General features: G+C 37.6%; 1 protein-coding gene across 1 annotated transcript in view; it reads right to left on the minus strand.

The window, feature by feature from the left end:
- Positions 1 to 1,316: 1,316 nt before the first annotated feature.
- The window catches only part of bchs (WD repeat and FYVE domain containing 3 bchs), a 32,250-nt gene continuing 9,854 nt past the window's right edge, over positions 1,317 to 23,712 (minus strand). The window contains exons 21-55 of the mRNA XM_073083209.1: positions 22,442 to 22,611; positions 21,660 to 22,034; positions 21,281 to 21,565; positions 20,612 to 21,192; positions 18,734 to 18,886; positions 17,732 to 18,026; positions 17,096 to 17,216; positions 16,786 to 16,964; positions 15,887 to 15,979; positions 14,688 to 14,897; positions 14,419 to 14,597; positions 14,007 to 14,185; positions 13,572 to 13,774; positions 13,217 to 13,401; positions 12,486 to 12,744; positions 11,642 to 11,790; positions 11,249 to 11,355; positions 10,924 to 11,021; positions 10,570 to 10,799; positions 10,378 to 10,483; positions 9,661 to 9,810; positions 9,004 to 9,222; positions 8,487 to 8,638; positions 8,272 to 8,399; positions 7,550 to 7,784; positions 6,831 to 7,057; positions 6,500 to 6,753; positions 5,786 to 6,031; positions 4,927 to 5,133; positions 4,214 to 4,487; positions 3,595 to 3,888; positions 3,161 to 3,376; positions 2,535 to 2,692; positions 1,855 to 1,962; positions 1,317 to 1,552 (exon numbers count right to left, since the gene is read on the minus strand). Coding sequence (XP_072939310.1) covers positions 1,388 to 1,552; positions 1,855 to 1,962; positions 2,535 to 2,692; positions 3,161 to 3,376; positions 3,595 to 3,888; positions 4,214 to 4,487; positions 4,927 to 5,133; positions 5,786 to 6,031; positions 6,500 to 6,753; positions 6,831 to 7,057; positions 7,550 to 7,784; positions 8,272 to 8,399; positions 8,487 to 8,638; positions 9,004 to 9,222; positions 9,661 to 9,810; positions 10,378 to 10,483; positions 10,570 to 10,799; positions 10,924 to 11,021; positions 11,249 to 11,355; positions 11,642 to 11,790; positions 12,486 to 12,744; positions 13,217 to 13,401; positions 13,572 to 13,774; positions 14,007 to 14,185; positions 14,419 to 14,597; positions 14,688 to 14,897; positions 15,887 to 15,979; positions 16,786 to 16,964; positions 17,096 to 17,216; positions 17,732 to 18,026; positions 18,734 to 18,886; positions 20,612 to 21,192; positions 21,281 to 21,565; positions 21,660 to 22,034; positions 22,442 to 22,611 — 7,190 coding nt within the window. The 3' untranslated portion in view covers positions 1,317 to 1,387. The remainder of the gene's footprint in view (positions 1,553 to 1,854; positions 1,963 to 2,534; positions 2,693 to 3,160; positions 3,377 to 3,594; positions 3,889 to 4,213; positions 4,488 to 4,926; positions 5,134 to 5,785; positions 6,032 to 6,499; positions 6,754 to 6,830; positions 7,058 to 7,549; positions 7,785 to 8,271; positions 8,400 to 8,486; positions 8,639 to 9,003; positions 9,223 to 9,660; positions 9,811 to 10,377; positions 10,484 to 10,569; positions 10,800 to 10,923; positions 11,022 to 11,248; positions 11,356 to 11,641; positions 11,791 to 12,485; positions 12,745 to 13,216; positions 13,402 to 13,571; positions 13,775 to 14,006; positions 14,186 to 14,418; positions 14,598 to 14,687; positions 14,898 to 15,886; positions 15,980 to 16,785; positions 16,965 to 17,095; positions 17,217 to 17,731; positions 18,027 to 18,733; positions 18,887 to 20,611; positions 21,193 to 21,280; positions 21,566 to 21,659; positions 22,035 to 22,441; positions 22,612 to 23,712) is intronic.

Below are 23,712 nucleotides of genomic sequence, written 5' to 3' on the forward strand. Positions count from 1 at the left end.
AGGTTTTAATACATTTACTTACATCGATAATTACACTTAATGAAACATTTAGTATTCATTTAAAATTTACAATTGAATTTCCAATATGTAATTTTACTACGCACATTTAAAAACTTTTTTGACTATGAAGTCTATTAATGTCTTTTATGTTACAGCAGTAATATAAGATATAATATGCCAGGAAAAGACATAAATAAAAGATATTGGTGTATATTATATCTACGAATGGAAACGTTTTTTCGTTACATGGATTTTCGTTCCATATAAATGGCCTATTTAGCTTCAAGCAGGCTTAAAATAGCATTTTAGATATTATACACCAGCTATTGAGCTACAGGTAGGCAAGAACTTTGTTTATCGATAATAAGTTCTACGCGTCACATCTGTGTATATGTCTATTTCTTAATACATAATGTAGTTGCCTCTATAAATATTACATTTCAAATGTAACCAATCTCCCATCTTATATCTTAGAGACGTGCTTAGAATTGTAGTTGTTAGCAGTAGAGTGTATACGCTCTTTTATTTTTATCGGTTATATTTTTTAATGATATTATTACCTACATGTGGTAATATCATATGCATTGCGAATGAACAAAATGCATATAAAATAAACGAGTTCGGTAAGTATATAGTTAGTATCTAGTCAAAGCATCATAAATGTAACAGAGCCCTACTACATATACTCTGTGAATTATAGGCAAAGATATTGTCCAGTTACTACACTAGCTAATAGTACTATATAGAAATTTTCAGCGTAGTGTTGTCTTATATACCTGGAGATGTAGTATCGTATGTAGTTAATTAATTACCTTGAGTAACGATGATAGAGATCAAATATGCCTAATATTCAAGAGATTATGAGGTGGCAAACTTTAAATACGTTGAATATTATTGCAACGCTCGATGGCGGAGGTGTTTAAACCGGAAAATATCACAATAAATGTTTACGTGGGATCAAGAAAGTTAGGACGCCTGTTTATGATAGAATTAGTACCCGACGAATGTCTGTATAAGGTCAAGTAAATCACGCTGCCTGATGTCGCCTGCCGAATGTTTATTATATAAAGTCAACTGATTCATAACTCTTAGTGGTGGTGGTATTTAAACACGTTGAATGCTTATGTGGGATCTATAAGTTAGTCACGACTTTTTATGGGGGCGGGGCCCGCACATGCCAAATGTTCACTTAAGCCCGCTCTACATTCTCGGGAGAACGCGAGAAAAACCCGATTCGTATCGGCTCCACATTCTCGTTTCTCGTGCTTTTCTCGCGAGAATGTGGAGTGGGCTTTAGAGTATAATTAGATTAATTAGTCATAACGCCTGTTGGAGTATCAGCCGCACCGGTTTGCGCGTGTCGCCGCTAGATGTCGCTTAGTGTCGCCTACGCGGGCGCGGTGCGGATGTTGTCGTGGCAGCGCTGGCAGACGCGCACGGGGCGCAGCGCGCGCAGGCGGCGCACGGGCGCCTCGTACCGCGAGCAGCGCCCGCAGAACACCGCGCCGCACTCGCGGCAGTGGTGCCGCCGCTCCAGCGCAGTGAAACGCACCTGCCGGATTGCCTCTGTTATCAACACTGAATTACCTACTGCAGAATACTTAAGCCCACCCCGTTAGCCATGTGTATACTGTGCGACATTCAATAATGACATAATCGTCGATGTAACTGGGTTACAGATATGTGACATTTAAAATTTTAAACTGGACAAGATGGATAACATCGAAAGTCCAAAGTGCTCCTTTACTACGCTACTAAGCATGAATTACGTAAGACGCTATAAAATATATGTTCTTAAATGTATTCTCAAAAATATTTGATTTCAACATTAGAAATTACCTAGGCTTGACTTACCTGACACTGCGTGCAATAAGGTGCGGTGTCGTCACGAATCCAGTGATCAGCCGGTCCGCCTTTTGCGCCGGAAGAGCTCGACATATCTGGTGCCGACCAACGGAAAATCTGCACAGACAATTAATTCCTTCAGAAATTATTTTTAAAGTCTTTTTGTATGATCAAGATCGATGCTTGGGTTTATATAATTAAAACGCAACTTATAATGAATCATGTATGCATGACTAATTAATTCATTTTAAATGATTGAGTGCGTAAACGATATATCTAGACATGATCCAGTAAAATTAAACTGAGAAATTAAAAAAATGCAATATTGTTAAATTTTACCTTCTATCGATTTATTTACATATTTATAGCAATTTCTTACAGACATAATTTTAAGATGGCCATTTATGTGGATAAAGTTGTTGTCTAAATTTTAAATATTAAATTCACAATATGTGACCTAAATAAATATAAAGGAGCAAAAACCACGAGCACAACTTTAATTAAAATACAACAAGACACTATTACTACCATTCTGCACCCCCTATCCACACACAGGTCTGCCGAAAGAAATTTCTTACAGAAATAAGCAGTGCCTTTGTACATACTATTTCTTTATGTGTTTGTCTTTTTTTCTCATATCAGTATTGTGTATGCTTAAATAATAAATGAATAAATAACAAGCTACCAACCCGTCCGCGCGCGTCCCCGACGGCGAGCCCGCGGCCGCTGCGCGCGGCGGCGGCGGCGGTGACGGCGGCCGGGCACGCGTTGTCGCGCCGCTCGAACGCCGTGTGCATCGTCAGCTTGCCGCGCAGCACCAGCCGCCGGCGCCACCGGACACCCCACTCTGCAGTTACCATTACAATCACTATTTCATACTAATACTAGCTGAGCCGGCAAACGATGTGTTGCCATATATATTTTTTAAACTAACATCGAGGCGTAAGAAAAATGACGAAATTAAATGGCTATTGAAAAATAGGGATTGGTGATAAAAGGGTAAAAACTTAGTGTTATATGGATTTTTTATTGCCACGTTATAGAAAAATAAAGATAAAAAAGAAATCTTCATAAATTAAGAAAAAATGTTAAAGATGATCACTTAGGGTTATGAAAAATAGAGAGTTACCGAGTCTCAGATCTACTGAATATGTATAGAAAATTTGGTGAAAATCGATATAGCCGTTTCGGAGGAGTATGGTAACTAACATTGTGACACGAGAATTTTATATATAAGATTGAGCACATAATGAGAATATGTTTACGCGTAATTAAATTTAGACTAAGAAAGTAATCACAACTAAATAATACTCACCAGACGGTGTTTCCTTTGGTGGTGAGCGCGAGGTGGTCGGCGGTGGTGGCGGAGTTTCCGGCGTCGGTTCCGCGTCGGTGGCTGACAGCATCACAAACGAATCTGTGAGGCTCGTGTCAGACTTGCTGGTGCGTAGCCCACCTTCGACAATGTCCACGCTGGCTGTTGGGCCTTCCAGAGACCCCGATTCACTCGAATCGCCTATACTACCGCCACCTATTAATACATAAATTTTATTGTAAAACAGGAAAACCCCAGCAAAAATTTAATTTTAAAAAATCCTACCAGATCAGGTAATTTAAAATTAGTTTAAATTTAAACAGATATTGTTTACACTAAATGAGCTATTTTATATAAAAATATTTAATTAATAAACTAATATATCACAATAATATTATCTAACTACAAATAAAATAATAACAATGAGTACATACTCTTCCTGAACAGCAGATTCCCCTTGGACTTGCGTCTCAACACAACATTCCCCTGCTTCTGCAACTTGCTCCTGTGCGTAACAGCTTCATTGTCTGCATCCACGGCTTCATTATCGTAATCTTCCCGTGTGTCCTCGCAGGAGTCAACCGCTTCCTTCTGCTCGGGGTATTCTCCACCATCCTCATTGTCACTACACGTGTCTTTCTCATCCTCACGCCGTGCGGACTCCTTGGCGCTAGTTGTTTCACACGCATCTGATAGTGAGCTCTCCGAGCCCGATTTTGTTAAGTTGCCTGCAAAATAAAGAAAACTGGACTAGAAATCTACAAAAGATTTCTGTAATTCACACTTTTGGTGACGAAGCCTCAGTTGTATAGATTTTTTGTTTAATAATTTAGGAGTAACAGACGAGCATGCAGTCCACCTGATAGTAAGTGTCTACAGGTGTGGCGGTGGTGCAGCCGGAGCGAACCACAAACGGTTCTACCACCTTCAAACTACGTTCAATCTACGTTTTGCTGTGAAATTTCTCAAATATTGTAGAATGCAATATTCGAATGTTTTGTATCATGGAATGTACAAACTATAGAGATAACTTATTCATTGGATTAATCTTACCTTCATTCTCATTTTCCTGTGACAAACTCATTTGCTTAACTAACTCCTCGACTCTCTTAATAGCTGCCTGTCGTTTATCTGGCTCATCTTCAGTCTTTTTCGTTTCAGCTGCCACTTCGCTCTCGGACTTTGTACTATCCTGTTCCATTAGTTTAGTATCGCTTGATTGACTCGTGTCCTTATCAATACTGGCTGATTTCGTAGGAATATCTACGCTGCCTGCGTCTACGGATTCTTCTTCAATTGTTTCTGCTACGTAGTCGATAGACCACATCTGTAAAATTGTTTGACATTATTTTAAAATTATAAAGCATTTCCTTCGTTTAATAAATTTAATAATAAATAAGTTAACAAGTTATCCAGTCGTTACATTATTTTTGTACTTATATATCATACCATATTTTCATTCATACATGCCTTTCCATGTTCCACACTGAAGACTGAGAACTTATGGAGCTATTTTCGTCTACACAGCCTTCATCTACACCTATGTTTTTACAGACTTCAAAAAAGGAGGAACTTCAAAAAATTCGACCACTGCGTATGTAACACATGTATGTAAGTAAACTTGTATGTCCGCCATTTTCTCATAAACTACTGATCCAATTACCATGGATTTTTGGCTACTTAATAGCATATCTTACAAAGAAGGTTTTAGTATAAAATACATTAAGAATTTCCATATTTGTGACACCCCGAGCTCCGACGCTTACCCGCACGACACCATCGGTGGACCCAGTGATGATGACGTTGTTGGGGTCCCACTCGCGCGCCTGGCTGAAGGCGGCGCACAGCAGCTGCGGCGCGCGCTCGCCCCCCGCCGCGCCCGCCCCCGCGCCGCCCGCCGAGCCGGAGCCCAGCAGCGTGCCGTTGATCGACCACACGTGCACCCAGCTGCCGCTGCACGTCGCTATGTCGCCCTGCGAGACCAATATTTTTTTTATGATATAGAAGGACCAGACGAGCGTGTATCCACCTGATGTTAAGTGGCCACTGCCGCAGATAGGACTAGATAATCCGGAGGTCGGGCACAGATACGCCGCTTCCCCTGAGGACTAAGCTGCAACGCCTCGGAATTGCATATCTCCCTTACCACACCCTTCAAACCAGAACACAGCAGCGCTTAACACTGCCGTTATTAGGCAGTAATAGGAAGGGCGCCGAAGTCGAACCACAAGGGATTGTACCACCTAATTCACTTTACTATACGGAATTTGACAAAACAAAAGAAAAATTAAAACAGTTTTCATACAACTGATGCCAAGAATGTTATTTATTCTACAGATTACACTACTCTAACGGATTCACCTTGTATACAAATAATTGTAAAACATTTCAATATTTTTTAAAGATATTTTTAAGATTTCAATCTCATGTTTTTTTTACCTATTAAATCCTTATAATATTGAAATAATTGCCGACAATAAACTACATAAACAAAAATATATTTAGTTATTTACTAAACAATATTAAAATGGATGGTTATAATAAAATAAATCGATTCCGTAAAATGTATTGAATAAGGAACATGTAAAAAAAAACACTAAAGATGTTTAAGATAGTCCTTCATACCGTAAGATCATCAATAGCAAGCGCCGACACCGGCGGCAAGGGACTAGAGTGGGGCGGCAGTAGCTGCCTGACGAAAGCGCCCCGCTCCACGTCCCACACTATGGCTTGACCGTCGCGGCCGCCGCTCACCACCAGGTGGTAAGCGGGGCTGGCGGCCAGACACGTCACGGCCTCCTCGTGACCGTATAGACACGTCTTTACGGTTAAACGACGTCGTCGTGCGCAGTACTGCCACACGGTTACAACCTGGATGATAAGGAGAAAAAATATGATTAGCCTTATCATAAATAAAAGTTATATGCTAAATTGAGGCTGCTAGAACCATAATGGCCTAACTGCATTTTAATGATTATTGACCTATCTGTATTTTCGTAATTTAAAAATGTTGTATAGTCCGCGTAAAAATGGTAGTCCGCTCTGAATTAGAAATGAATCACGTCGCCATAATAAATTGTATGACTACACCTCCTCGCAACAACTTCTACTTTTATTATTATTAACAGCCTCAATTATCCTCAAAATTATTTTTCATTTATATGAACTAGGAGAATTTTACATATGGTGAAAATAAACTACCTCATATCACTCACACCATTTCTGGTAACAGGAGTAATAAGAAAAAGTATCAGCTTAGATTAAATCTGGCTATGTTTACGAAAAAGAATAAAGCAAATTGCTGTTTACTACTCCCCATTGTACACAAATGAAACTCACCGTGCTCGTCCCAGCGGTAACAATCGTCTTCGCGGACGGGCACACGCACGTCACTATCTCCCCGCACGCTTGCGCCACCGCCTCCGACACGAACACGGTCTTGTCATTGTCATAGTTGCCAATCCTCAGAGAATGGTCTGCGAAGCCCCACGCCGCATACTTATTGTACGCGGGCGGCATAAGAACCTTGTTTTGTTCCACTGCTAGTATAGCTTTGTCTGTATAAAGTATTTGCCCTACTGGACCATTCACCTCTGAAAAATAAAACAAAAAAATAATAAATAGTAAGCTTTGAGTGAAGTTTAATTATTTATATTACAGTATTTTATACCTTTTACAGGTTGTAAGGAGGGCCTCAAGTTCTCCAAATTGTGGAAAAATAATTTCTCTGGAGGTGTTGCTCCTTGAGAGGGAATAATACTGTTGGGATCTAATATAGTTGAACTGCGCTGTGACATTTTCTTGCTCGGATGCGCTTTCTTGAATAACTGTTTCGGTATTTGGCCGAAGTTATTTATAAAGCCAATAGTAGCAGTCTTCTTCAGTGGATCATCAATACTGAAAAGAATATGTTAACAGTTAACATTGCTTATACCTGTATGTCAGATTTTAGTTGCTTATGACAGATTTTAGTAAACTCCTAATAGTATACGTTTTATCTCAAGGTTACCATTAAGAACTAAATGGCATTTCAATAAATACTGTATGTATATATTTTAGAAGGCTTTCTTTCTACCTTCTATTTATTTTTTGAATTTAATGTCAACAGTCATAGACATTCAACATCTATCGAATTAAACAAGTGAAATATTTAAATAGTAACATATTATCAACATATTATAATTATGTAAAGGTATAAGTTACTAAGTTTTGACATGTGTAACACCTGTAAAGGTAGCATTTATATGGACTTTATGTATCGTTATTTGACCTAATGTACTATATGCTTCAGACAATATAATGTTACCTTATTCGCAAATAAATAAATTGATTTGATTTGACAGTAAAATAAATAAATAGATATATAATGTAAGTATATCATAAACTGACTTGTAAATATCGACGTTCCCTTCATAGAACAGATGGTGGAAGACGTTGCAAGCATCTAAAGCAGGCTGGCCTTGCTGCTTGTAGCCGAACACGAGGTCGATCCAGTGGTGCAGGCGGTGCGACACGTAGTCGCACTCGAGCGCGGCGCGGTGCGCGCGGATGAACTCGCGCGGGTCGCCCTTCGCCCACGGCGGGAGCACCACGTCGCCGAGCGCCACGCCGGACTGCTTGCAACCTGACCACACAAATTTACCATTGAAAATCCTTTCACGTTTAATATCGTATAACCCTTGAATAGGTTACTTTTTATTTTTACAATACAATTTGGAAATTCAAAATATACGAACAGTAAAAGTATTACACGAACAAAACTCACTTTTATTTTTACATTATGTTTTGGAAATTCAAAATGTTCGTATATTTAGATAGCTGAAGAACTCATAGAATGTACGTTAATAAATAAAATGATAGTTTTTCAAAATAAAACTACCTACATTTAAATAAAACATTAGCACACATTAAATGTTACTTAACATTCGATATCTATCATACTAACTATAACTGATAGTTTTTCTACAACTTCAAGATTACCGCAAAAAAGGGTTACAGAAAACAAAAGTTATATGAAAATGTTAAGTCCAGTTACTACTCAAGTTTTTCTAAGTTTGGTTGGTATATAGGAATATTGTAATTTTAAAATTATCTTAAAAAGAGTGACTTACCAAGGTCAAAGTTATTAGAATTTTCTAAAAATTCTGGTAAATAGAAAAATTCCGGTATCAACTCTTTGACATCCGCCATGTTGTGACGTGATGCTGAATTCCATGCTTCTTTTATCGAATGAAACATTCTGAAAAAACATTGTAAAATGAGCAACAAATTGTCATACTACAACTTATAAAGACATAAATACTTGGAAAAATACAAAATATCATACCTATCCGCCAGATCAAAATGTCCTCCTTGAAGCCTCAGGAAATGTTGCGTGAAGGGCTCCATTCGAACGAGGTACGAACAAACAATCATCGCAGAGGAATAATGTGTTCCGTAGTGATACGGCGGCGTCTCGCCGTGTGGATCGTCCCATTCCTATCAATATTACCATACATATTTCTTTTAATAAGAATAATGCTGTTTTACATATCACATCAAAAGGAGGGTTATCAGTTCTCCATTAATTTGAAAAGGGATGGAACTAAAATATCCTTAATTACCCTATCTTATTTCTTTAGGGAAATCATGTATCAGTCTAAAACCCTATTAAAGTTTCATATTGCAGTTTTTTAAGTATAATCCACATTTTAAAAGCAGCATCACACATCATCACTGGATTTGTTAGCCTGGTGAAAATCTCTCTTAAAATCAGAATGTTGCATAAATCGTATGTTGGTAAAATTCCACTAACCAGAGACATTACGGAAGGAATCTTATAAGTAAAGATTAATAGTGATTACCTTGTATCTTTTCCTAAATTGCTCCAGTCTATCAGCACTCTGTGCTCCCATAGGTTTTGTCAAGTCTCGGAATGTTGCCGGGTCATTTAGATCTAATTCGAGAGAGTCGTAATCTGCAAGTATCCAGGGAAAGACAGGATACTGCATGAGATCATTGTAGGATCTTCCCGCCAATGTGTTCAGGTGCATTAAATATTGGAAATTCGAAATTTCACCACGCTGAAAGAAAAAACAAAGCTTAAATTTAATGTTCACTGGTATATACTTAAGGAGATGTTTTAAAGTAAACTTAGACTTGTCCATTTTTTTTATCGAATCCCACACAATCAAAAGTACTATTAGATTCAGCCACATTCAATTTTTTTAACTTATTAACCAAGCGCCATAAGCATCATTTTCATCACGCTAAAATTAGAACATAATGACGACAACACTCGGACTGGAGAGCGTGTAAAATTCGAATTTACCCTCAAGCTGTACAAAACCTCGTTAAAAAGCTTCTTATGACTTATAAAGTGCGGCAAAGATGACTTTTGTCCGCAACGGCTAACTAGCTAGATTGGATCGTGTAAGGTAGTTAGTCTCCTTGTAAAAGGAGGCAAATATTACTTTTGCCCGCAGCAACTAACCAGCTAGATTGTACAGTGCAAGTCTTACCAGCCAGCGGTGCGTGACGGAGGTGTCGCCGATGAGCGAGGCGAGCAGGCCGGCGGGCTGCTCCACGGGCACGCCGCGCCGCTGCCCCGCCACCGAGCCCGCCGCGCTGTCCGCCATGCCCGTGCCCACCGCCGTGAACCGCGCGTACACCTGCACACGATGCAATATTTTACTTGCAACAATACTATACTTGCGAACAAACCGCGGTATAAGTAACGTGGCGTTCACATAACAATGTTTATTATGTAAACGCCACGTGGAATACAGACGCATAATTCTTGCTAAACACCAATAACGCGCCGACAACGAACGAATACTCGTGGAGACTAGGGATAGTATGACTGAATAAGATATTTTCATACTCGAATTCGCGTCTGTAACTTGATGATTATCGGAACGTTAAATTATGGTTTATAAAAGAAGGATTCAGTCAGAACTTAATACCAGTTGCCACAGCTTAAATATCGCATGTCTCAATATCAAATACCAACCATAAATAACCGAAACACCATCGCATCAATCGCGTTTCAAAAAATGTAAATACGAAAATAAATCCACATTTCAGTATAATCCCTCAATATCAACCCATTATAGTCCTACCGCTAAACACGTGTTTCCGTCCGATAAGAAAAGTTTCAGATTTCAAGAAAAATCTCCATATTTTCTATAATAAGCAGATACGCAGGACTCGATATATTACAATGACAAAACACTCACCTTATTCCTCACTTTTCTTGGAAACGCGAGTAAATAATTCCTGCCATCACTTGAGAATACTTCAAGTGCGATTGGTTGCAACAGATATCGTCTTTTATGAACTTCCCTGTAAAAAATAGATTAGAAAATCAACTTTATTCTAATAAAACTAATTATAAAAAATGCTTTTCTACTACAAATTACATTACAAACCTTATATCCTCATGCAAGAACTTAGAACACTGCCTCTGATTACTTCTCTGAATTGCTTGACTGGGGAGTATGGGATCGTAGTCATCAGGACAACTGTCCAAGTCCCGAATCTCTCTGTTTTTCAGTAGAGTAAAACCGTCTATAATGTAACAATACTCTCGACCAAACAATAGTAGCCCCTCTGTTGTGTCGAGGCCTTGAATACGAGCGCAGCGGAACATATGCGATATCTGAAATATACATTTACAAACGTACAAAGGACTGTAAAGATTTAATGCTATAACTTCAATATTTAACTAAAATGGGTTCATAGATAAATATATTTATTGATTTTAATTTCCTGTAAGAACCAACCTTTTCATGGTGTTCTAACAATCTCAATAGTGTTTGATTATCAGGTGGAGGAGCTTGTGGTTCATCTTCTTCTTCATTGTCAGGGCCATCTTCATTTGCTGTAAAATATATTCGTTACACAATGATTTAGCAAAAACTACGATTATACGACTATCCGATGATTGCAATTTAAATATTTTTATTTCAACAATTGCAATATTTGCACAATATAGTATATTGTAATTGCAATATTCTGTATGTAATATAGTTAGTTATTTAGTATATTACATACATAATATTGCAACATTTGTAGTTTAGATTTAAACATGAGTTGTTGGGTTCTTACCCTCAGTAGACTGATTTGTGCCTCGACTGACGACGCCACTGCTGACCAGATCTGATGGTGATCCCTCCTCGTTTGTTACTTCCAAAGAAGCATCTTTGGTAGTGGAACTACAACAATTATGACAAAATATGAAAATGGAGAACTTTTTTTAAGTGCACAATAATATTAATAATAACTAAGTGTATTTTATTTACATTGATTTTGTATAAGGATCTCGTCGCATTTAGAATAAATTATTAATTAAAAACTTAACTACAGACAAAAAGCCGGGACACTCTAGCAAGCTTGTTTAAGATTTAGGTTACATTTATATTTTTTATCGTTCATACAAGAGCAATTATATTTTTAAAAGAAGGCAGTTTTAAACGTTTAATAAGCATATACTATATATACCTAGTGATATCTTCTTCAAATGTCTGCAGATCGGACGTTTCGATGCCGTCCGTCTCGCCGAGGTTGCTGCCCGGCGTGCGCCACTGTTGGTAGACTCGGTAGTACTCCTTGCTGTCGCGGCTTTGCGCCACCTTGTATTTAAGTTGCCTCTGTTGAAAAGGATTGAGTACTATAAATTAAAAACTAAATATATTTTAAGAAAAAGATGTGTTTATATATTTAAAACAAAGCGATTAGACAATAGCATAACCAAAAAATAATTAAATTTTAATACATGAGAATAAATACACGTGATAAATTAGTGGCCATGCTTTGTTTGTATTTTTATGGTCTTAATTAGTCTCGATACGGCTGTTCCACGAGTAGTACATTTGTTATGCACCTAATAACGTATCAAACCATTATTCGCGATAAATACATGATTACAATTATAGTTTTTAAGGGTAAACATTGGTGTATATAACATTTTAGTAAAACTTACATTCTCTGGGCGATGCGGTCGGTGCGGGTAGTAGGTATAGAAGGCGAGGCTGCACGTGAGCTGTTTGCGCATGTGGCAGGGCCCCATTTGTGTATGTAACATTTGAGTAACACTTACATTCTCCGGGCGATGCAGGTGCGGTCGGTGCGGGTAGTGCGTGTAGAAGGCGAGGTTGCGGCGGAGCTGCTTGCGCATGCGGCAGGGCCCCATTTGCGTATGTAACATTTCAGTAACACTTACATTCTCCGGGCGATGCAGGTGCGGTCGGTGCGGGTAGTGCGTGTAGAAGGCGAGGTTGCGGCGGAGCTGCTTGCGCATGCGACAGGGCCCCATTTGCGTATGTAACATTTCAGTAACACTTACATTCTCCGGGCGATGCAGATGCGGTCGGTGCGGGTAGTGCGTGTAGAAGGCGAGGTTGCGGCGGAGCTGCTTGCGCATGCGGCAGGGCCCCTCTGTGCAGTGCAGCGCCCACTTGTCGAGCGGCGAGGCGCGCGGCGGCCCCCACAGGCCGCGCTCGCGCGTCAGCTCGCGCCACGCGCCCGCCCACTCCGCCTGCACGTAGCGCGTCGTGTGCGCCCACGTGTTCCCCGCGCTCACCAGCTCCGCGCACCACGCCTGCCTGTACACGCAACCACGAATACCTACTGACTGACTGATGTAATGTAGGACAAAGTACACTTTATGATGATTATTGTTGTATTACGTATTACATTGGTTTGATCGATTTTGATGACAATGGTCGTTTTTATGGACTTTCCACATATTCCGTTTTTTTTTTTATTTACAGGCTAAATTATTTTTACTATTCGAAGTTTTATGTTGTTAAACTAATATAGTCTTATAAACCATTAAATTTGTTTTACGCAAAACGTCCAATGAAACAAAAAAATACTGATTGCACACAAACATTGTTTGTTTTGCGTAGCAAATATTAGAATTTGAGAATTTCTGTCTACTAAGCATATTTTGATCAGGTTAAACCTGGATAGATTAGTAATAACGGACGATAATTGCTTTGACAGCGCAAAAAATCAATACAATATTACATATGCATAAAAACATAAAATAATAATAAATTTCATCTAGCATACCTGACTAGCTGCACATGATCTTGCATATAAGCAAGAGCGTGATCTTTTGGCAAGTGGGGCCTCTGCTTGGCGGAATCCTCCTTCTTCACCTTTGTCCTGGACGCCAAACGAGTCAAGCCGCCCGTTACTTTCTGAATCTTGGACTGGATTTGATTGTGTAACTCCCAGGGTACTCGATATATGGCCTAAACCAACAAAACATATATTAATTAATGACTGGCTAAAACTTGTTTAAAACATTTGATGAAATTAACAAAAATAATTTGATCCAACAATATACAGTTTAAATAAATAACATTATATGCAAATGTTCTAAAATAAATAAGCTCCATTATCAACTCGTCATTCAACGTACCTTTCGCTCCGTATCTATGTAGTTGATCCACAACTTATGAGCACTCTCATTTAGTTGCTCCCTCACAGCCGTTAAGTCGGGAGCCCGAGCGTTCCCCACTGGAAGAACAAGGGTCATCTTGAATACCTCTTCGATGGCAGGCTTCTTACAAGCATATAGTTCTTCCCAAACGCGTCGAGCCGCACCCGCCATTAAATTTCGACCTGGATTAACAATTATAACGGAATTAGAAAATACTGGAATAGTCATCATGTGTCCAAAAAAATGTCTCTGGACTTAACACAATCTTCCTAAAAATGGAATTGTTTGTAGACTTGCGTAAAAAAATTGTTTTCATATACATACAGTACATCATAAAGTAGTACATACTTAAAATTAGGGTTTCAAAGGAAATCTTCTTACTATAACCGTTTAAATAGCTTTTACAAAACTTACCTTGATGTGTAGTAAGTTTATCATCTCTAGACTCCAGGTCACCACTAGGATTGACGTGCCAGGTGGTACGCATGTGCGAGTCAAGAGCGATCTTCATGTTAGCGCTCAGTTGCAACAGACAGTATGTAAGGCAACCGATAAACTCTAGTTCGTGATTTCCAGCTCCAAATATCAATAATCTAGAAAAAAAAGTTCAAACTTTTCTAAAATTTAGGACTTAATAAGATATTAAGGTTTGCAGTTATCAATAAAATTCATTTAATAATAATAATTAATAACTGTATAAAAGAGAATGCCAAAAAAATCATCATTATATTCAATGTGTAAATAAAAAAATAGCTACAATGTAAGCAAATCCTTATTTCGTTTGTCATTTAAACTTTAAATATTAAGGTTTAAAATCAATTCTTACCTGTTAGTGGTCAATTTATGTAGCGCTTCAAGCACTGACATTTGATCTGCTATGGAGTCAGTAGATCGAGACAGTAGAAACAGTATTGTTCTGTTCAGGCAGTGATGTAATCCCTCCAGTGATATTACTGAAGACTTCTTCTTTGCTTGTGTTACTAATTTCACTATGAAATCAAATACCTGCAATTTTAACCATTATTGAAAAACTTATCTATTAAACTTTTGAACTTTTATGTTCCTTGTAATCCTTCAAGGGTTCACAATATCTACCTCATGAGGGTCCCTAGACAGCTGACCCTGCCACAGCTTATCGACCAATCGAGCGGCCAGATAGCACACATTCGAGATGTTCGACTCTGAACCAAATAGTTCAGCGTTCAGTAAATTCTCCATCAAAGTCGTGAGAACTTCCGTCTGGTACTCTATTTGCTGTTGACTTGTAGAGTTCGCCGGGGACGCGTCCAAAACTAGATCTATTACCTAAAACATAAATATATCATCATAGAAATTTTATTTATAATCCATTTACACATTTTTAGTATTTAGTATGTCTAATGCAATACGTGCTTTGGTTTACGAGTAGTACATGATAATTAATGGCAGCATTCAAAAGGACCACTATACTTTTATTTACTAATTGATGAAATGAAATTTAGTTAACAAATGGTGATGAAACTAAAAAGATTACTAGAAGTACATAAATCTTCTTGTAGTTTTACTAAATGTCGAGCTACAAGGTTAAGACATTTCATACAAGCACAGATGTGTTAAAATTGATTGATCCATAAATGATTTACAACAATGGTAGCACTATCTGTGTTAAAAGAGAGTGTGAATTTATTAATTAATTACTGTCCTATATTTTTTATTATCTACATCTACAATTAGTATTAATTTTTTTGGTGCTAATAAATATAATAGATTGAAATTATTATGTTATACATATTAATATTAGTGTTTGTTATATTAAGCATAGTACGTATATAAACATTTTGTACGCCTTTATATAGTTTTTAAACATATATAGCGAAGCCGACTGTTAGCATGTTAATATGGAAGAGTGAATTTTTTTACATTGAAATTAGTACTTCATCCCCGTTGTTCAAAAGTGACTTACGGATATTCTCTTGAACGATTTTTTTGGGTTTTTAATAACCCAAGTATAATTGAAAGTATCTAGTCTTAATAGGCAATTCCTAGCAGTTGTTATTTTGCTTTTTAATCAAGTATTTCATAATGCATTTGTTCTAATGTTAAATAACGTTCTAATATTTTCACCAACCATGTGATTAAGGAGAAGTGAGAAAAAAACGTATGAATATTACGATTACATGCATTTGGGTTTTCCACTTCAAACAAAAAATTATAAATATTTAATAAAATTTAACGTATCCGTTGGACACCCTTGAAACTTGTTAGTATTTTCTTAGAGTTATATATTATACTCGTATTAAATTCCGCATAGTTACGCAATAAAAGTATGATCTCAGCGGAGCGGAGCAGGGGCTACATGGCGTACAAAATAATGACGGTGTCACCGTCTCTGAGGCCGGGGGAGCGTTCTAAAAACAACGTATGGTACTGTTTTAGAATTTAATTTTTAATGTGTTACAGAATTTAGAACCTTATACACCAGTTCAATTAGGTCCTTAAGTTGTCAAATATCAAATCTTAAATATTAACGGCTACAATGATCTAATTTATTACATGTTCGATTCAATATAATGGTTTTATTAAATAAAGATGTCAATGCAGATTGCTACTAATAAATTTATTTGCCGCACCTGTATTTGTCATCGATCTTTTTTGAATGACTAACTTCAGATATTAAATATATTTCTAATCATATTTGTATATGAACGATTAATTACTACAAATGAATTAAATGGACATATAGAAAATACTCATTTTGTAGTACAAACAAACAAAGCAACCACAAGTATTCTTGTGCTTATAGCTTAGATTTTAGTAAGCCACACACGAAATCACTTACAATTACAACACAACTAACTACAACTATTAATTTGTAATCTCTTAATAGATTAGTTATTCTTTATTGTTTTAATAAGTTTAGCGATATTGTCATGATTTAGCTATATTTATAACATGCATCAATATTGAACCATATTCCTATGAACCATATGTCATTATAATAAATTGTAATAAAAATATAAATGGATAAATAATTTTAATAATTCACGTATCAATTAAAAGCCAATTGTTAAAATTTAGAAAAATAAATTCATTAGATCCTGAAAAATAAAGTATCCGTGTTGCATATCAAACCAAATATAGGCTTAGATCCAGTCCCAAAATTATATAAAAAAGAAAATGATATATTAAGTATTACTAAATATAGAAAACTTACTGGTGCAGCTTTAGCAGAAACACTCAATGGAAGGGAGTCCAAAACAATGACTCTCAAGAAGTCCATAACACCCTGTCGGGCGGGGTGCTGAGTTAACGCCGCGGCGTTTCCTACGATCACGATTTCCTTCTCAGAACCCGGAGTAGATGCTCCTGAGCTTTCACCGCTCTCACATATTGCTAGAAATATACAATATCATAAAATATACAACAATTTTTCGAAACAACTAAAGATCTTAACTTTAAATATATTGAAACTCTAAAATCAGTTTCGAAATGAAATATCAGTATGTGTTACGTATAATACTTACGAAGGGTGATATCATCTGCGGGATTTGGTGGAAACAGCGTGGAAGCCAATGCTGTCAAAACATCCGCAGTCATCATAAGTGTCACAAAATCGGGAAGTGTATTGTACAATGAAAATAACACCTGAAAAAATAATATTAACTGTAACCATTTTGTAGAACACAGTATATGTTAAATTAAACAAATAAATAATAGTAAACGAGCTGTACTTTGAACATGAGTTAGTTCTATTTTGAGATATTAAAGATTTAGTAGAGATATACAAAAAAAAAAATGCACAGAATCAAACGTTACAAAGAAAAAAATAAACAGAAACGCTATAATCATTGCTACAGATACTCTTAACATTAACATATCCGTAACGCAAACACGTAACTTTTCACCTACCAAAAAAACTTTTAACACGCCTAGTGAAATAAACGCCTAGTAAATTAGTTTACAATTAAATAATTATACAACTTTGAGAGCAAATAAACGTTAATCGAGTGGTCATAGGCGAATCCCTAGTATAATTCGTGCCAAACTGCTAGTCCGCTCTGAAGTTGTTGCGAGCCGGTGTAGTCATACAATTTGCTATGGCGACGCGATTCATTTCTATATTCAGAGCGGACTAGCAGTTTTACGGCGACTATACATACTTGAATAATAGCAACGGGGTGATCCGCGAGCCAGTCGGGCAGCGCGGCGGGCTCGGTGTGCACGAGCGCGCGCACCGCGCCCAGCAGGATGACGACCGCCTCGGGGCAGAGCGTGATGCGCGCCGCCACCGCCGCCGACGACTGGCGGGACGGCGCCGCCGCGCCCCACGCCGCCGCCCACACGCGCTCCACCGACACCACGCGGTCCGCGCCGATGTGACGCACCGGCTGGCCGAGCGTCAGCCCGAATAATAAGTAGTAGAGCTCGGGGATTTGTAAGTGGAATAGGGACAGCCTGGAAAAAGTATTTTGATAAGTTTTGGTACTAAACATACGTTAGGATATCAAATATATAATACATGTCAGCTGTTATTGTATTCTTAAATCTTTCTCCCATGACACCTTCACTGTATTATTGACAATAAATATTTAATAAAACCAGTACTTTCTACTGATTTAAGTCTCATGTATTAGTTTTTATTTTACCATTTTTTGTCATAATCTGATTATGAGATTATGACGATAATCAGAATACCGCAGGTGTTTACCATTAGTGTATGCAAAGGGTATTGACATTTTTCACTTTGATGCTACTGTTCTTAATAATCAGTTTCGTTGCTTCATCATTTATAAGTGCAAACTCAACATCAGTTGTCGTTAGATAAGTTTAATTAGTCCCTGTGTTCCCGGGACCAGAATAGGACTACGGTATCCCCTGCCTGTCGTAAGAGGCGACTAAAAGGGACTTCCGAGGTTGCAGGCGGCAAGAGTGGGAGTTCAAACCGTCCAGCAAGGGACCCCGGGAAGGGTAGCGGTTTGTGTGATCACATATTGTAACCAGGGGATGTGAGAGGAACGTAAATTGCTTCCCCCAGGGCAACCCTCGTAAAATCCCACATAACCCGGTGCTCTCCCACGGCGTCCTACCTTTTGAAGGTTTCCTCCTCGTGAACAAAAAAAAAAATAAAAAGCGTAAGTTTAGTGAATAAAAAACGTAATTACCAAGCGAGCAGCGCGAAGCCGGGCGCGTAGAGCAGCGGCGCGTGCAGGTGCGCGTGCGGGTGCACGGCGGCGGGCAGCAGCACGCCCGCCTGCTGCGCGCCCGCCGCCTCCGTGTGCCGCAGCCAGCCGCCCGTGCCCGCGCCCTCGCGGAACCTGCGCAACACCACTCGTTGTATAGTCCGCGTAAAACTGCTAGTCCGCGTCGCTATCGCAAATTGTATGACTACACCTGCTCGCAACAACTTCAGAGCGAACTACCAGCTTGGCGCGGACTATACTAGTGTAACACTTATTTGAAGGGGGTAGAATCCTCTGTAGTTCGACCCCGCCTAATTATTTACTTATGTCTGCCTAATAACAGCAGTGGTTAGCGCTGCTGTGTTCTGGTTTGCAGGGTTGTGGTAAGGGAGACATACTTTTCAGAGGCGTTCCAGCCTCAGCCTCACGGGTAGCGGCGCATCTGTAACCAACCTCAAGTAGGAAACTAATCTTATCCGCCCCTTACTATCAGGTTAACTGTATTATATAAAAAACTTATAACAATACAAAATGCATTTTACATGTATGAAAGGGTGCCCATCTTTTTTGGAGTTTACTCCTTAAGAAACGATTTGAGTTATAAGGCCCGGTACGGAAATTTTATGAGGAGTAAAATCAAGTGTAACACGAAAAGTTGAGGCGTAACGGTAACCAAAATATGAATCAAGAGTGCTTTTATTAATTTAAAATACAGTAAGTTCAAATCCCATATGAAAGTAATTATTACAATAAAAATAATTAGCAATATATAAAACATTAAAACGTCATTAACTAATTTGTTTACATTTTTGCATAAATTAAGTTATAGGTTTGATCATTTATAAACACTGTGAAAAATATGAACATTGGCGCCATAATATGATTAACAATCTTTTATGAACGTTTTTAAAGAAGAGTAACATATAAAATCAGTAAGCAATTGAATAAGATATAATATTAGCAAAATAAGTTTTTAACATAAAGAGGCTTTTGTAAGTTACTGATATATTAATTTAACTTATAAAAATGGATGCATTATTGATCAGCACCATCTATCAACGATAAACGGGCAAAATCAAAACAGTATTATTTAATATTTATTACAGAATTATTGCTAATGAATAATGTTCAAAATAAGTTATATAAAATTAGCAATACGTTTTAAATGAATTCTAGAATTATAAAACATTCAGAAACAATCCAAATTACATATATTAACATGTTTATTGAGTCTCATATAAATTTCATCCGTAAATTGCAACAAGGATATTTTATAGATGGCAAAGAAATTATAATTATTAAGTTTTAAGTTATAAAACGTTTAACATTGTTTTAAATATAAATAATTATATTATATTAAAATTTACTTTAATATAAACAATTATATTAAGTTACCATTATAATATTTGGAACCAAAATACATAGATTGATAAACTTGCAAACTTACAATTTATAAAACTTGCCACTAGATGGCGCTATTTTATATTATTTTGTAACATACTTTATGTAATACGCATTATTGAAGTAATATAAATAATCCGAATAATTACAGATATATGTTTGTTTCTCTTATCATTTTAGCAGATGCGTTCATTTACCTACCCTTTTTTCTATTCGATATATATCATAATTATCATTCGTAAGGAGTAAACTCCAATCGTGCGTCGTAGCTGACACACACACACTTTTTTCATATAACTCTGCTGACTATGTGGACTTATTGTAAATTTATAGAATATCTTCTTGTGCGAAGCCGGAGTAGGTGTATGTAGGTAATATAATGTATAAAAAAAAATCTACCTATTAATGATTCAATTGACTTGGAAATTTATTTAATAAATTACAAAAAAAATTGTGTACCTTTGCATTATGGCAGATTGTTGGCCTTGTCCAGAACAAAGGATAACAAGTATCCTTAAAGCCCACAGCACAGTTGTGGGATGGACATTTTCTTGCATGAAACTCAGGAGCCAATCCATTCCTAGTACTCGAGATATTTCCTCGCACACTATTATGTTCACCAAATTCCTTGCAGTAAAAAGCAATCCGTGTAAAACGCTCAGACATTTATTACGTAGGATTATGTGTTCACCGTCACATTCTTTCTCATTATCAGTCTCTCGTAAAACGATTCCTTTCTCCGTCTGTGACGGCAAGGGCAGAGTGTACGCCATGAATTGACCTAAGCAAAGCAGATCACTTGGCCGCGGTTGTCCACCAAGTAAAGCAGCAAGTAAATGCACGAGAACGTTCCTTGTGCTAATGACTTTCACGTCGTTCACTATATACAGAAGCTTAGGCACCAACTGTAGTTCTCTCATTGTGCGTAAATTGTGCGTTCGGTGCGCTGTTTCCGTCGCTAGTTCCAATAAGTGTTCTAAGAGAGACTTTATTAAGCCTCCGGGTGCACCTAGCCAGACTTCTAATTCACAAATTAGATCCTGAAAAGTACAACACAAATTCATTTTAATTTTAAGCATGTATACTCTTTTTCAACGCAGAATTGTCGTATATTATTTTTAAAATTACCTGAAACGCTGTCAAATTTGGTATCGACGATGTCTCCTTTTGACTGTCAACAGTCCCTACCAAGCCAAATATGAGATGCAGAATATGGGAGTTGAGTAATTGTTTCTTTCTTTTTAACAACATGGCCAAAGTTTGGTAACCTTTCCGGCGATCCATCTCGGCTTGCGCCGCTTTGTTCGAGCGCACCACGCATACGAGAGCTTTTACTCCAGCGTACAAGCATTCAACGTCTTGCGCCATAGCAATCAAACCTAATAATACTGAACATCCACCAACCGTATCGACCTGAAAATATAATTCAATTAAAATAATTTTCACTGTTAACGAAATATTAAAATATTTTTTATTGTATAATACATTTATCGGGATGTAATCTTACCATGATAGCCGCCGGTTTAGGACAAAATACTCGAACACCCAAATAACCTACGACGGTTCCACCTAAACACCTAGCGGGCCCCATAAGATGGCCGGCAGAGTTGTGCAATATTCTTATTGGCGTCGCATTTTCGTGAGACGACATTCCAAGTTGTTTCGCGATAGCTTTATTATCATTTTTGCTGTAAACTTTTCGTATCTTTGCCAAGGTAAGTTGGGACATCGCTCGGGCGTTAATACCGAATACAACTTTTTCTTCAGCAACAAGAGGTGCTAAAGGTTCTTGATTCGGACCAGGAAGCACAGGAGCCTGTAATGTTCCGACATAATGCGGACCTAGCTGGTAAATCACTGATACAGCTTGAGCTGGTAATACCTGTAACAAAGATTGTTAAATTAACCTTTATTTGTAGATATTTCGATATGATAACATTGATTGATTTACACAAAGAACAAAAAGATTTGAAAAACAATAAGTTCATACAAAACAGGTTCCACTATAGAGGAATCACCGCTGCACCATACATTTATTTCTGTGTAATGGCAGCAGTGTCAAGTACTGTGGTGCTCTGGTTTAGAATCATATGATAAGGGAATGACACTTAAATACGAGGCACCGCGAACTAGTCTCAGTGGTAGCGACATATTTGTGACCGATCTCACATAGGACGCTAATCCTATTTAGGATTTATAACAAAAGAGCATACAAAGCACATCAGCCGACCAATAGTGGCAGTGAAAATAAGTATAAACAAAGAGACGTGGTATCTCTACTCCACTAACGTCCTCTAGCAGCATCGCGGGCCCCTGCCGCCACAGCAGGCGCGAGTAGCGGCGCCACTGCGGCGGCGTGCCCAGCACGCAGTACACGCTGGACGCGCCCGACAGCGTGGCCGCGCCGCCGCCCGGGTTCGCGCTCACGTAGTGCAGCTTGCCCGAGTGCATGTGCTGACCTGTCATCGTGTAATCTACTGTATAAAATGCTATATGGTTGGTAATCTTTAAGATGTGTAATAAATAATACCTGTGTACATGGGTATAAAATCGAGCGAGATGTAATAAATGGAGAAAGAATATTTTCTTAAAAAATATGTTAAATAATTAGCCGTTTACTTTACTTTGCAATTATAATTATTACTGTGAATTTAATCCTATTATCGACACTACCATATGGACATTTTAAAATAAAATTAATAAAGGTTACTTTTTTTTCAAAATGAGGTCATTCGATTTCCAGCTCAAGACTAATTTTTAAGCTATTGCATAGCTTTTATCGCGGGCTTTGAGCGCGGCGACCGAATCGAGAAATTCCGTAACGAAAATAAGTAACACCTTTCAACAACTCGGTTGCCTGGAGACTTGATATCCAACTATCAAGTCTCCAGGCAACCGAGTTGTTGACTGTTAATAGAAAAATATGGATATAATTGAATAAAGTATTATTTTACATTCCTTATTATTTTATTTGATAACCTTAATTCGTCAACTTGAACACAGATGGCAGTAATACACATTTTTTTATAATCCGTGCAGAAATCTTAAAATTGCGTGAAGTATATTTTATATTCCCATTATAAAATTCAAAATTATATTACCATATTATCCAAATAATATGTTTTAACAACATAAGCTATGTTGAATTCTGGATTGATAAAATAACGTAAAAGAGTGTTTGTTATTTTTAAACGTACAATTACAACTGACAGACTTGACAGCACAAAATCAAAACGCCATTATGATTTATGGTACAAATAATTTGTGTACAAAGTGTTTTAAATATGAATAAACAAAGTGCATTTATTAATGAAAAATGCGATGTACCTGTAACATTCGGTCAAATGTCACAGGCACATCGCATTGATCCATTTATATTGCTGGTTGTTAATACTTTATGTCACTTATTAAATACTTTTCTATTTTATATTTTAGAATGTTCAGTCCTGCTTGGAGTTATGAAATGTCAGCTGATATTTGCAATGTCTTATATAATGGAGATATGATAAAATAGTGGATAAAGATGTATTAATGTAAATGTTGATGATTATGGAAGAATA

This window comes from Epargyreus clarus, unplaced genomic scaffold (genome assembly GCF_041222505.1).
Source record: "Epargyreus clarus isolate Ecla_fem2 unplaced genomic scaffold, WU_Ecla_fem_2.2 ptg000018l, whole genome shotgun sequence".
NCBI lineage: Eukaryota > Metazoa > Arthropoda > Insecta > Lepidoptera > Hesperiidae > Epargyreus > Epargyreus clarus.